The sequence below is a fragment of the Chrysochloris asiatica genome, unplaced genomic scaffold (genome assembly GCF_000296735.1).
Source record: "Chrysochloris asiatica unplaced genomic scaffold, ChrAsi1.0 scaffold00072, whole genome shotgun sequence".
Taxonomy (NCBI): Eukaryota; Metazoa; Chordata; class Mammalia; order Afrosoricida; family Chrysochloridae; genus Chrysochloris; species Chrysochloris asiatica.
The window spans coordinates 12149432-12164590 of record NW_006408590.1 but is presented as its reverse complement, the minus strand read 5'-3'; the positions used below and the strand labels follow the sequence as shown (position 1 = coordinate 12164590).

The window sequence follows — 15159 nt, the reverse complement described above, 5'->3', positions numbered from 1 at the left end:
TAATAAATAATATTATAGTAAAGCAAATAAGGGATCAGATCATTGTTAAGTGTTATCGAGTTGATTCTGACCCATAGGGACCCTGTATGGGGTTTCCAAGGAGCAGCTGGTGAGCTTGAACCACCAACTTTGCAGTCCAGCATGATGGGGTTAGAACTCCAATTAGTGGGTATTTGAAGCCTCTTGCTACTATAAGCGATACTCTAGTGAACACTCTACCAAACATCTGTTAAGTTTGTTCTACTGTGGTGGCTTGTGTGTTGCTAGAATGCTGGAAGCTCTACCACCGGTATTTTAAATACCACCAGTATCACCCACTGACTCATCTACATCCAGAAACTTGGAGGACAGCTACATGGCCAACTGATTGGAAGAGACCCACATTTGTGACCAAAACAGATGTTGAAGTATTCTTTTGGGGGATGAAGCAATGCCATTCCTTTTCAATTTGTCACTTCTTGTGTAGTAAACCATATGGTTGTCTGATTCAAAATGACCAGTGTCAGTCCATTTCAGCTCACTAATGCCTAGGCGATCGATCTTCATGCATTCCATTTCATTTTAGACAACTTTCAATTTCCCTAGATTCATACTTCATGCATTCCATGTTCCAATTATTAATTTCTATGTTCCAGTTATTAATGGATGCTTGCAGGTGTTTTTCCTCATTTAGAGTTGTGCGCCATCAGCAAATGAAGGTCCCTAAAGCTTTACTTCAGTTACGTCATTGTGGCCAAACTCTACTTTGAGAAAGTATCTCTTTCCCAGTCATAATTTGAGTGCCTTCCAACCTCAGGGACTCATCTTCTGACAATGCTCTGCTGTGAATCATAATGCTTTCAATGGCTAAACATTCAACATTCTGTCTCTCTTTCTCCCGCGTCTGTTTTAGTCTATAAGTTCAGCTGAAACTTGTCTAGTATGTGTGACCCTGTTGGCACTTCAGACACCACTGGCATAGCTTCCAGCATCCTAGCAGCATGCCAGCCACCCAGTATAATAAACTCGGAGTAGCGGATGGTGGGAAGTAGTGGCAGAGAGACTGCAGCTGAACTGGCAGGAGCGGGAGCAGTGGCTGACCCACAGAGCCAGAAAGCAATGCTTTAGAGCAGGCGGGGGCTTTCTGGTGAAATGGATCGCCTCTGGGCATTTAGTGGGGGGTGGGGGAGCTAGGTTTGCTGACCCACAGAGCTAGAGCTGAACATCTTCCAGCCGAAGCTTATTTGCAGAGTGGAGTGCCTCTGGGCATTTATCAGCAGAAGGGGCTGAGAGAGGTTGAAGACTTAAGCATACCTGGGAGCCCTGCTGAGAAGAAGCTGTCCTCAATAAAGAACTGTATTCTGAGCATACCTGAGCCTGAATTGTAACCTTTGAATTCCCTAAAATCCTTTAACTGTGTGAGTTCTCTGTGAGTTCTGTGTGGCTGTTGCAATGAATTGTTGAACCCAGCTGAGAAGTAAAGAGTGCTTTATGAGGGGTGGTCTTGTAAGAACTGGTAAGAAAAGTTGAAGGATGGAGGTATGTGTGACTTCTGCCTCAGGAATCAGCCTTGGTCATTCCCCTTTGTGAAGCTAGAGGTCAGACGCCACCTCTATGCTATTTTTGCATGAAGATTCCACCCACCACTACTAATTACTACAATATTGTAGCTAAAACACCAGAAAGTTTGACACAATCAAGTAGAAAAACACTGGCAACAAGGAAAACAACAGTGCATACTTAAGAGTGTGCACAGATGAAACCATGTGATCTGACGCATCATTATAATTGGATAACAATGACAGCTCTGACCGGAGAAGATTCAAAAAGTAAATGATCATAAAGTGTTACCCTTGTAGGTATACTGGTACATGTAAACCAGATTTACAACAAATTTATAAAATACCCTTATAGTATTTTATAAAGAAATAATAAATTTCTGGGGATACATTTTACAAAAATATTGTAGCAAGTCCTTCCGGAGTTACCCAGTGTGGTCCACACTCCCCATACCTCCCTGGTAACACCAGTGTTTGGAAGGCACCGTGACCTGCTAGAACCCATTTATGGGCCCCTTGACCTACTGGAATCTGGTATGCTTTCTTCTACAGCTGATTAGAGCATGGAACTGCGTGTTCTAATGCCCCACTTGTTGCAAATGTTTCAGGTTGTACCATCTTTGACAACTGCAAGACGTGCCGAAATGGCTCATGGGGAGGCACTCTGGATGACTTTTACGTGAAGGGGATCTACTGTGCTGAGTGCCGAGCGGGCTGGTATGGAGGAGACTGCATGCGTAAGTAGACCTTAAAGTAGCTTCCCGTCTTAAGGCATGCTGTTTGAAAGGCTCAGCTTGCCAAGGACTGAAGTTTATCTCAATGGAATCTGAGTTCTGGAAAGCTTGTGCCTACAGGGCTTTCTAGGTAAGGTTACAAATAACAAAGGCATGTTTCCAATCTGCTGGGTGTGGACTGTGGACATCTGTTTGGAATTGTTGGCCACAGGAGGATTTTATCTGCTCTGAAATCTCCCCTTTCTCCTAAACGAAGCCAAGACATTCTGCACACAACATACTTTGTGTCCATTCCAGAAGCAGTTTTACGGTAGAATTGTTGTTAAGTGCTGTCATGTCGATTCCAACACATGGCAACCCTGTGCAGGGCTTCCAAGGAGTGGCTGGTGAGTTTGAACTGCCAACCTAGTGGTTCAAATCGATCTTGTGGTCCAGTACTTTATCCCACAGCAATACACCAGGACTCCAGACAGTGAATTGGTGTTGTTTAGTCTTTGAGTCAGATTCTGATTTGTTCCAGACAGTAAATAGGGCTTCAGAAATGTTGTGTGTAGTGCATATTATCATTATTACTTTTTAATTAATTTATTTAATAATCTTTTATTGTGTTTTAGGTGAAAGTTTACACTTAAACTTTGGTTCCCCTTTTAACAATTATTATTCTAATTGTTCCATGCTATCCTATCGGTTACAATTTTTACATGTGTCCTCATTTTTTCCATACTTTGTTTTCTATTTCCACTAGGCTAGCTTCCCTTTTTCCTCCTTGTGTTGTTAAGTGCCATAGAGCCAGTTCTGACTCGTAGTGAACCTGTGTAGGATGTCCAGGGAGTGGCTGGTGTGTTTAAACTATTGACCTTGTGATTAGCAGTCTAGTGCTTATCCTACAGTGCCATACCAGGACTCCTCGATTTTACTTTTGAGTAAATGTTGAGCATTTGGTCTCATATAATTAATTGTTTGAGGGAGCACATGACTTACAGGTGATAATTTTTTTTACGAGCCAATGCATTACTTGGCTGAAAAGTGACCTGCAGATATACCTACACATGCATACTCATTTACTTGCGTATACCTTTCTATATACAATAGTAAAAACAACCAAAAAATATCTACCTACAAAATCATACACATATTATTTATTTTTTTATAACTGTTGTTGCAAAATTGCATGTGTTATAGCATTTACTAAAACTGTCCCTTTTTCTCTCAAATTTCTTAGCGTCTGTATTTACCTTAATCAGATTGTGCTGACTTCACCAATATTTGGTCTTGCCTTTTCCATCACCAAAAATAATGTCTACTAGTTGCTATGAGTCGGCACCGACTCGATGGCACCTAACAACAACAAAATCTAGAAGGAGTCCTGGTGTGGTGCTGTGAGTTAATGCGCTGGACTACAAAGTCAGACTGAACTATAAAGTTGGTGGTTCAAGCTCACCAGCTGCTCCTTGGAAACTCTATACAGGGTCTCTATGGGTCGGAACCGACTCTACAGCACTTAACAACAACAACTATCTTGAAAGTGATCCCCTTTCCCTCTCCCTGCCGTCTATGCTGTTGTTGTTGTTAGGTGCCTTTGAGTCGGTTCCAATTCATAGCAACTGTGTGGACAACAGAACAAACCATCCTCACAGTGGCTGTGCTTGAGTCCACTGTTACAGCCAGTGTGTCAGTCCATGGTGCTCAAAGTCCTCTTCTTTTTAGATGACATTCTACTTTACCAAGCATGATGTCCTTCTGTAGGGACTAGTCTCTTCTGATAATATGTCCAAAGTACAAGAGATGAAGTTTCATCATCCTCACATCCAAGAAGCAGTCTGACTGTACTTCTTTCAAAACAGATTTGTTCATTCTGGCAGCCCGTATTTAATATTCTTTGCCAACACCATAATTCAAATGCCTCTATTATTCTTCAGTCTTCTCTATTCATTTGATGGTCCTGGTGTGGTGCTGTAGGATAAGCACTGGACTGCTAATGCAAGGTTGGTGGTTCAAAACCACCAGACTCTTCTCAGAAACTCTGTTTCAGGTTACTATGAGTCAGAACCGATTTGACAACACTTAACAACAATGACATCCATGCCCTCAGAGAACTTGATTTTCTGTGTGTAGATCTGTTGTTTGCTTTTTGTAATAGTGGAGCTATGCAATATTTCTCCTTTTGTAACTGACTTATTTTACTCAGCAAAACATCCTCCAGATGTATCTCTATTATAAAATGTTTCCTGAGCATTATTCATTAGAGTTGTGTATAGTATCACATGTGGTGTATTGGTGTATAAGCAACCTCAAGGTTGGTTTGCACTGCAAGGTCGGCATTTCAACCTTACTAGTCGTTCCTTGGAAACCCTGTAAAGGATCGATGTGAGTCAGAACCAACTCCATGGCACTTAACAACAACAAGTATCCCATTGCATGTATGTATGTACCGCAGCTTGTTTATCCGTTCATCCACTAATAGGCAATTAGATTCCATCTTGCTGTGATTTTGAATAATGCTGCATGAACATGTTGTGGGATTTCCCTTCTATTCCTGAATTGCAAGAGTTGTTAATCAGGAAAAGATGTTGGATTTTATCACATCCTTTTTCTGCTACAATTGAGATGATCCTGTGATTCTTTTATTTATATGGTGAATTACATTGATTGGTTTTCTAATGTTGAACCATCCTTGCGTCCCTGGTATGACTCCTACTTGATCATGATGCATTACTATTTGATATACTATTGAATTCTGTTGGCTAAACTGTTGTTGGGAATTTTTGAATCTCTCCTCATGAGGGATACTCATCTGTCATTCTTTTATTGGTGTCTTTTCTTTGCTTGGCTTTGGTATCAGGGTTATGCTGGCTTCGTAGAATGAATTAGGGCATACTCCTTCCTTTTCTATGTTCTAGAATAGTTTGAGTGGAATTAGTGTCTGTTGTGCATTTTAAATTTGAAATATTATTGGTGAACTTATTGAATTCTGAATTTAAACTTCTGCAACCATCCCACAGCAAGTTGCCAGCATGCCATTTGTCCCAGGAGATGGATTCTTTCTGGGGTCTACTTGGTTTCAAAGAATGACTTATGCTTTTTATTGAAGGAACCTCTTCTGAGACGCAATAATTTCTTGAAAACAGGTTAGGAAGTTAACCTTTCACTCAGTTAAAGAACCCCTTCGATAGTGGTCCTGATTGATAAACACCTCTTTCAAAGTCTGTATTCCCCAGCAGCTAACGTACAAATTGTTGTTGTTTTTATTAAGCCCATTTTACATCTTCCTGTTTGAATCAAAGAAGTCCTGTTGTGGCACTGTAGGATCAACAATGGACTGAGAAACACAAGGTTAGCAATTCAAACACACCAGCTACTCCTTGGAAACCCTATACAGGTTGGCTATGCATCGGAACCTACTAGATATCACTTCACAAAAACAATTTGAATCAGAAGTGTAAGGATAGTCTGAACAGTTTTACTGAACAGTTTTTTTTAAAAAACTTTTTACTGTTAACTGAATGATAGTATACATGGGGGAACATCAATTTTGCACTCATTCTATTGTATTAATTTCAATGCAATGATTATAATCTCCTTCATGCTTCATCATTCAGTAGTATTTGCTTCTATTCCCTCTGTTTTTTGTTTGTTTGTTTGTTTTTGAATTTTGGATGTGCACCAAAACACTCAGGAATATACAATCATTCAAACAGCCACAGGGCACACCCTGCAAGCCTGCCCCCCATCCCTCCAGCTGCCAGCACACATCCGACCTCCAGCACACATCCCCTCTCCCTCCATGAGTCTAGAATCCACAGCTGCTCCGTCTCTCCATGTCATCTCTGCCTCCATCTCCATCTCTGGCGTCACTGCTTTTCTGGGTAGGGTTCCATACTCTGCTCCTGCTCTTCTCCCTTGATGGTCCCAGGGTCCTCCGCTCCGGAACTGTAAGATCAGCCACTCATCCCTTTTTGCTACAAAACTTCTACCTTTACAGTTGCGACAATCACAATTAGTTATGATAACAATTACTCACTATTGAATCATGAGTCTTGTCCCTATCTCCTTTTACCAGACCTGTCTAGACAGTATGAAAACCACTCTTACAAAACAGTTTTATACTTATGAATGATATTCCTCCCAGTTTACAGAGATGGAGGATGAAGTGATATTGACATTGTTTGTCTGATCCACTATAGAAACTTGTCATGAGTTTCCAAAGGCTAGAGCAAAATATGGGTTGTATGTAACGGAGAAACTCAACTATAGCTAGAGGAGAAAGGAGTGGTTAGATTGTAAAGTAAACCCAGGAGTTAAATTACCCAGAATACAGATAATTTTTAAAAATACTAGCCTCGATTGCAGATTTTAAGCTTCAAAGTCATTTTCGGTGGTTTCTTGGAAATGTAATACTTGGTAGATTCCCTTCCAGGTAGATTAGCTACAAGATTTAACCTGGACTTCCTTTGGCAGTGTTTCTGTAGACAGCCTAGTGTAATCAGCAAGAGCACAAGCTCTGGAATGACAGAAACCCATCTAAATAATTCCAGTCACTAGCCATGTCACCTAACCTTGCTCATTTTAATCTTCTCTTCCCTAAAATGGGAATGCGACTGATATTTGAGGACAAAATGAGATGGTGCGTGTGAAATGCTTAGCACTCTCCCTGGTACCTGAAAAGATATCAGTTAATGCAATAAATCACCATCATTATTAGTATCCTAGATGCTCTTCAATTGCCATGCTAGTAGGTGGTCCGGAAACCAAACTACTTTTGATGCTAGTTATTGAATATTCATTAGAGTTACAATGCACAGTGTTAGATTTTATAGCAACCTTTGGAATATGTCACATAACTTTGTATTCTTTCACTGCTTGGAATCCCATGCAATGTGACTCTTTCTCTGTGTGACTGAATGGGAAGGGGCATGTGATGGTTGGTGTTGGTTTAGGAGACTGGGGTCAAATCATACGTATGTAGATAACTTAGGTCATGAGTTTAAATATTACCCTGTACAGGGTCGCTGTGAGTCGGAACCAACTCCGTGGCACATAACCACCGCCAACCACAATGAACAGCTAAAGAAGAATTGTGAAAGTGGGTAAGTTCTCTGAGGAGGCAGATAAGAGGACAATTAATCACAGGAGTAGGGAAGTTTTAGGAAGGCAGTGAATTGTACCTTTGCCTAGATGTGGATGACAGGACAATAGTCTAGGCCGAGGGAGTAGAATGGTCAAAGTGTGAAATGCAACATGTGTTTAGGAAACTATTTGACATCAGGGGTAAGAAGAATAAAGTGGTATTACTGTGGAGTTCTAAGAGGTGAGACTGGATAGGTAGACAGGATTCACTGTAGAGGGCATTGAACTTGGTTCTGAGAGTGATGGCTTGGTTTTTAATTGAGGTTGAATCAAGGGAACGACATTTGACAGATCATTCTAGCAGCATTTGGAGGGTGCATGTTGTTGTTGTTTGTTGTTATGTGCTGTTGAGTTGGCTCCAACCCCTAACAACCCTGTATAAGGTTTCCAGGGAGTGACTGGTGAGCTTGAACCGCTGACCTTGCAGTTCAAACTGACTTTGGAGTCCAGCACATTAACCCACACCACCACACCAGGACTACGGAGGGTACGCAGGAGTGGAGTAAAGACCACATCTAAAAGTATCAGTAAGGAGCTTTATTTTGGTGGTGTAGGGAGTGGGAAGTAGGAGTTTGATGTGAGAGAAATTTAAAGGAAGAACTGACAGGATTTAAAGACACGCTGAAGTAGGGATGAAGAATCCAAAAAGCTATCATTATGAATTGAATTTTGTCTTCCCAAAATATATCTTTTCAATCCTAAACTATGCCTGTGGTTCTAATCCCATTTGGGACTGGGTTGTCTTTATTATGAGAATGGGACAGGATTAGTGTATGGTGAGTTTTGAGTCAATCTCTTTTGAGATATTAAAGAGATTAAATGAAAACTAAGCTGAGATGGAGAAAGAGAGGTGCCAATACACATGGAGATCTCCAAGGAACCAGGAGGCCAAAGTTGAAGAGACAAGGACCTTCCTCCAAAGCTGACACAGAGGAAAAAACCTTCCTCTATAGTGGAGTCCTTATGTGGCGCTGTGGGCTAATGCATCAGACTGCAAAGTTGTTTGAACTGTGAGGTTGGTGGTTCAAGCTCACCAGCTGCTCCTAGGAAATCCTATCCAGGGTTGCTATAGGTTAGAGCCGACTCGATGGCACTTAACAACAACAAGTGATAGGTTAAAGCATTCCAAGCAAGACTGAGGCTGTGTTGAAGCTGGAACTTATGTGTAGGTGATGCAGTCAATACATTAGGGCAGTTAGGTGATGCTTTCCAGCAGTGTGGCAACAGAGTAGATGCAGCCAGTCATTTCATTGACCCCAAGGGTTGGCCTAGAGACCCAGGTTGGAAAGGATTTAAAGTCAGAAAGAGACTAGGACCTGAAGGTCTCAGTGAGGTGGGAAATCAGGTACGGTGGTAGGAAGCTGTGGACCATGTAATGAATGTGTGTTATTGAAGAACAGGGTTTATAAGGCGAGGCTTTCACAAGTGTCTGCTGATGATGCGGTAATTTATCTAGAGAAGCAGACCAGAGAGCTCACTCCCTCAATTCACCCACCCATTCAAAACATATTTCTTGTATGAATGCTTGTCAGTTCTGGGCACTGGTAGGTGCTAGACATGCATCTTAGGGTTTGCAGTTTAGAGGGAGGAGTCCCAATAAAACTGGAAGATGACCAATGCTATAAAGTAAACAAACAGGGAATAATGGTCAGATTCTTATTTTGAGTTGTTTAAGTGATGTTTTCAGTTTAGTTATGTTTGTCTTGAAAACCTCGTTTCACGAAGTGCATATTATCATAGCCACAAGTATGCATGGTGTGTTTCCTGTGGGCAGAGCACTGGGGTGGTCAATGGTGTTGATGTTGTTTGCCATTGAGTTGGTTTCAAGTCATATCAACCCTGTATAGAGTTTCTGAGAGCAGCTGGTGAGTTTGAACAGCCGACTTTGCTGTTCAAACCAACCTTGAGGTCGAGTGCTTTTCCTATGGTGCCACACCAGGTGGCCACTGGGATGGTCACTAGGGGACACAAGGAGTTTGAAATCCGTTTATGGAATCAGGGCTTGTCCTGCACCTCATATTGACATTAAACACACGTGAAGGGAGTTCATAAGAGGGAGAAGTTTATTTCCCTAATTTCTGAAGGCCTGCTCTACGTTATGCACTGTGCTCCTGCTGGTGTTATGTGGGAATGAGTGGTTGGAGCATGTTGGGACGCCATGTCAGTACAAACATTTGCCCAGTAGATGGCGCCCAAGTGATCCTTTCAGACCCTTCCATCCTGAAGGAGAAGACTCCCAGCTGGGTACCTTCTGTAGAGCGGTGGCATTTTTTTTTTTTTTTTTTCTTGAGAGCCTGAGAGAGAAGGTGTGACAGGTAAATGCCAGAAAGGATCAGAGCTGTTTAAATTTCAGCTATAGAGCATTTAGTACTGAGCAGTCTCAGTAGCACTTTCATTGGCTTCTTGTCCTTGGGAATCTTTTGATGATTATTAGTATTAGCTTAGCTCATGACAGTCTTAAATCCACTATGGGATTGATTCATTCATTACCATTGACAGGTTGTATTAGCCAGAAGAACCAGAGGAGCGCCCAAGGCCATTAAACCCAGGAGAGGATTCATTCATACCTTCCTGTGTGGGAAAGAAAGGCCAGGCAGTGAGTCTGGGAGGAGCTGATTCTTCTTTTCCCATTCTTATAATTAAAACAACAACAGTCTCATCTACAGAGAGTGGAAAGATGAGCACACTCGCATACCCTTCACCTGGATTCATTAACCATTACTGTAATCTACATTTGCCTTTCTTCTCCCTCTTTCTCTACGTTAAAGAAGAATTTTTACTTTTCATGTTTCACAATCAATCCTCATCATTTAAAAACAAATCTTCAAATTGTCCCAGATGTGGTTGTTGAGACTTTCAGTCATCTTCCCCCCTTACTTTCTGAGAGGTCAAAGTGTTTCAAGTTCACCTTGACTTTTCACATCCCTGTTCTGGAATCAGCCACTTCTCTGGGGAACTCTGGTTCCTGTTAGTGGGAAGTGGTGTTTAGGGATGGACACCTGGGAGCTGGCAGTCAGAGACACTGATATTGAAAGTCAGAACCATGGTTTTCACCTAAAGCTTCTTAAACTGAGAGCTGAGTTTTTAGCAAAACTCCTCTGCTTACGTCTACTGTGACCTCCGGAGTGTAGTGTATTTAACTTGGCCTTCAGACCGAAAACTTCAACCATCAAAAATGATGATCAAGGAGACGGTTGGAGAGTGACCCAGGATGTCATATTTCTATCTACCACTGCAGTGACCCTAACCTTTCAGTCTCTGAAGGATCTAGAGAACCTGAGTCAGTTAGGAAAGCAGGGCAGATGACAGAGACTTACGGGAGAGATTATAACCCTTAATATATTTTATCTGCTTAGTCCTATTTTAGACACAGACAGAGGAACAAAGGAGTTTGTCATCAGCCATGCCCTTATGGAGCTAGAATCTGAAGACAAGGAGGATGTGTATAAGCTGATTCTTGGGCTCAAACCAAGAAAGGTACGAATTAAATGAGCAAGAATAGATTTGAGAAAGAAATAAAAAACAAAACAAGACCAAAGGCCCACAAAGCTGCGCTATTGATCTATGGGACTGTCCTCTTGGAGAACTGTAGTCATTTGGGTGGAGTCCCTGAAAACCAGCTCATCCTGTGAGCCTGCCCCTACCTGTTGTGTTCTGATACTTCTAGGAAAACAGCAATGCCCAGTTGCGTTTAAATTGGGGACGGTATTATGTGGTGGTTAACAGCCTGGACATGAAACCAATATGATTTAGATGTGAATCTGCTCCTTCCGTGACTTTGGAGAAAGTTGTTCAACTTTTGTGAGCTTCAGTTTCTTTGTTTAGAAGAGTTAAGTGCCATTGAGCAGTTTCCAACCCGTAGAGATCCTGTCTGTCTAGGGTTTCTGAGGAGCGGCTGATGCTGACTACAGGTCCAGGGCATATCCTACAGCACCACACCAGGACTCCATTTAGAAAAAGGATGGTGTTCATTGTAGTTCCTCAGAGGGTATTTGTGAGGGTTAAGGGAAATACTGGACTCCACGTGTGGTGCTGTAGGATTCAGCACTAGACTTCAAACCACAAGGTCGGCAGTTCAAACTCACCAGCTGCAACACAGAAATCCTATGCAGGGTCACTATGAGTGGGAACCAACTCATCAGCACTTAGCAACAAGGGAAATACTATTCATAAATCCCTTATTACAGAGTCTGGTGAATAGTAAGTGTAAGTACCTAATAAATGGTGGCTGCTACTCTTATTACTGAAATCCTGGTGTGGCACTGTAGGATAAGCACTGGAATGCTAACCTCAACGTTGGCAGCTCAAGCACACCAGCCACTCTTCAGAAACTATACAGGGTCACTACGAGCCCTAACTGACTCAATGGCGTTTAACAACAACTCTTATTACTAAATCAGATCCATGAAGTGAACTCTTCTTCTGTTTTCTTTCTTTCTTTCTTTCTTTCTTTCTTTCTTTCTTTCTTTCTTTCTTTCTTTCTTTCTCTCTCTCTCTCTCTCTCTCTCTCTCTCTCTCTCTCTCTCTCTCTTCCTTCCTTCCTTCCTTCCTTTCTTTCTTTTCTCTCTCTCTCTCTTTCTTTCTGTTTTTGTTGTGAGGTTTACGTTGGAGAACTTACACTCATCCTATTGTATTTCATTGCAATGATTACAGTCCCCTCCATGCATCATCATATAACCCCCAAAGGATACACCCCATAGGCCTGTTCCCCCCCCTCCCCTCGCCCCCTGGCCACCAGCACACAGCCCTTCTCCCTCCCTGAGTCCAGTGTCCCCAGCCGCTCCATCTGTCCACATCATTGTCTCTGGCTTTATCGCTGGCATCACTGCCTTTCTGGGTAGGGTCCCGCTCTCTGTTCTTCTCACTTGATGGTCCCAGGGACCTCCGCTCCTGGGCTGCAAAATCAATCACTCTCCTCGTTTTGTCAAAAAAATCTACCTCTACATTTCCGACCCTCACAGTCAGTCCTGATGGCAATTATTCATTATTGTACCATAAGAGTCTTATCCCCATTTCCTTTTGCCAGCCCAGTCCCAACAGATTGGAAATCATTTAGTGGTGATTCTACCTTCCCCCGGTCCAGCTGGAACTAGGCTCCCTCTTGAAAGCTTGTAAGCCAGTCACTTCTTGCCTTTATAGTCCCCCCCACCCATTTTGGGTAGCCAAGGTCTATGTTGCCCATCCCCGTCAACCCTGTTACTGAGGGGATGGGAGTGATCCTTGCTATAAAGATTTGTTCCCTTTTTTGAGCTACTACATCCATAAGTATAGGTAATGTTCATCAAATTGTAGCAGGTTACTATTTCCCCACCCCCCTCTTCTTTCTTCTTTTAGTCGAGTTCTGATCATCCAGCCATTGAAGCCAGGTCAAGTGGGTACTGTCTGCAAGTATGGGTGTTCTTGTGCTTCTCCCCTCACTTCATATCAGCTGGACGCTTCACTCACCACTCTAGTCCTCTGTGGCTATGTCACTGCCTTTGGGCCCAGGAGTCCCCGGGTCTTGCCATATTGCTGGCCATCCAGGTCTCCACCCAGGTTAACGGGCGTCTATTGAATGTGATCGGGCTTAGGCCGCAACTTCATTGCTGTTTTTTCCCCCTCTTCCCTTATCGATGACTAATGTGGTCACCATCCAGACCACATGCCTGCTCATGTATTCCCCTTGAGTCTCAGTCTTAGAAAGGGGTTTGCTCTGAAGGGTACCAACCACTTGCCTTGATGGCTCTCGGGTGCTGGCGACAGCATACGTCACTGAGAAGCTGAGGCCCTGTAACATGGACGAAAATCCAACTTCAGGGCCCTCCTCAGCCTTACGGGCCATGGACTCTGAGGGCCCAGGAAGTGACCCCCTCGTGGTCCCAGGTTCATGGCCTTTGGCAAACTCACTGTTTGGCCACCTCTGTGCAATTTTCTTTAATTGTACTTTTGTGCATTCTGTACTTGTTCTTTATGCTCTTAACTCCGGTAATTGTAGCTTCTGGGAAAATGATAGTTTTCAGTAATAATACGCACAATGTTTTGATCAATGGCTCTCATGTAAATGTCACTGCCCTGGCAATAAGAGTTGTGCGTGAGGTTATGAAAAATGAAAGTACAGAGAAACAGGATGTAGCAACGCAGAAAATATGTAACAATTGTTTTCTAACCAATTACTCGGTAATGTTTAATATTAAACAGATATATGAGCTGTTAATGTCTATGTACAATAATAACACAGAAACTGGTAGCTACCCCCTGAAGACACCCCTGTGGATGTCTGTTGTGCTCCTAATGTTTTTCATGGGGATCTTGTTGTATGTGATAATTTTATGCTCCCCCAAACCACCTCCGGGTATAATCAATTTAATTCAGATAATCTTCTTCCCCCTGAAGGTATATTATATCTAAATATGGATACCGGAACAGGGTTAAAAGAATGTAAAGGTGAGACCACACCTTCTTAGAAAAGTCAAAACCTGTTTTTCACCTTCCCTGAAATTGTAGAAGCAAGGAAGAAAGAATTATTAGTTTGATAAATGAAGCCAGGTATCTGAAATCTTGTTCACTAACAAAAGCATGTATTTTCTACCTGCAAAAGATACAGAGGCAACTTAAACTTCTTTAGAAAGTATAATTTAGTCTTTTATAAAAACTCTAAAGCCTCTTACCTTCACCCACTTGTGATTAAGTGTTGAAAATGTGTTAAACACCCTTGAGAAACCGCAAGTTGCTGCCCTAGGTTACACAGACCTAGAAGTTAATTGCTTGCTTGAACTTTTTTACAGAAATAAGAATTTTAGGTTATTAGGTAAATCATGATGTACTCAGAAATATGTTAAGGGCAAATCTGTGAATCATCATGTTCTGTATAACTTGAGTAACCTCGTGTCCTGTTTTGAATGAATAATCACATTTTTGTCATTACTGTCTTTTGTGTCTATTTCCTTCTTCTGACAATAAAAGACTGGGCTTTAGCTAGCTCTGTATGCTAGCTAGCCTGACAGCTTGCATCCAACTTGTGTGTCTGTCTTCTTTGTGTCTAATCCATATCTTTTGCCTACCAGATCTCCCACTCATGTTAAAACCCCACGCTTTGTCAAGGCACTCCTTTGTTGAGGCAGGACCCCGACATAGGACCCCGGACACTCGAGCAAACAGCTTACTTGTTCTTGTAGTAATCAGTCAGGCTGCTGTTATTGTTTCAGATTTTTCCTGCCGGTCTTTCTTTCACGAAGAAGCTTCTGTTCTTCTAGCCTCTCCAGGCTGGTCTACTTATCCTTTCCAGTGGAAATTTCCTACCTCAGTTGGTTCTGGATGGGGTTCTGGATTCAACCTATGGTCTTATGCAATGTAAAGGCTCCACAGAAAGCCTCTTTCACTGGGCAACTTCTAGCCCAGTTGTAGGCTGAAGACAGACTTACAAGTTTTCTATAGTGATGATTCTGGCTATTCCTTTCTCCTCCCCTCAAGTGTCTATTTTACAATGGTAGGCAAGAGAAACCAAGATTCAAAAGGCAGCCAAGCATCTTAACACTATTCCCCTCTTTTACCCCTTTAAACCATGCCTCAATACCTGTATCCCAGAGCCCTGTTGTTCCAAGGTTGTGCATACATTCATCATTTACCTCCGTCCTACTTAGCCCATGCGAACCTGTCTACCTGTCCTCCCATTAGCCTTGTTCTTCCAGTCCCCTCCCCTTTCTTGTGTGTTGTCCCATGCCCCCTTTCTTCTGTTTTCTTTTGTAGGAAGACAATGAAGGGTCTGAGAAGCAAAATAATCA

General features: G+C 42.3%; 1 protein-coding gene across 1 annotated transcript in view; it reads left to right on the top strand.

Moving 5' to 3' along the window:
- PAMR1 (peptidase domain containing associated with muscle regeneration 1) overlaps positions 1-15159 on the top strand; it is a 117426-nt gene that overhangs the window by 29108 nt on the left and 73159 nt on the right. The window contains exon 3 of the mRNA XM_006864913.1: positions 2147-2275. Coding sequence (XP_006864975.1) covers positions 2147-2275 — 129 coding nt within the window. The remainder of the gene's footprint in view (positions 1-2146; positions 2276-15159) is intronic.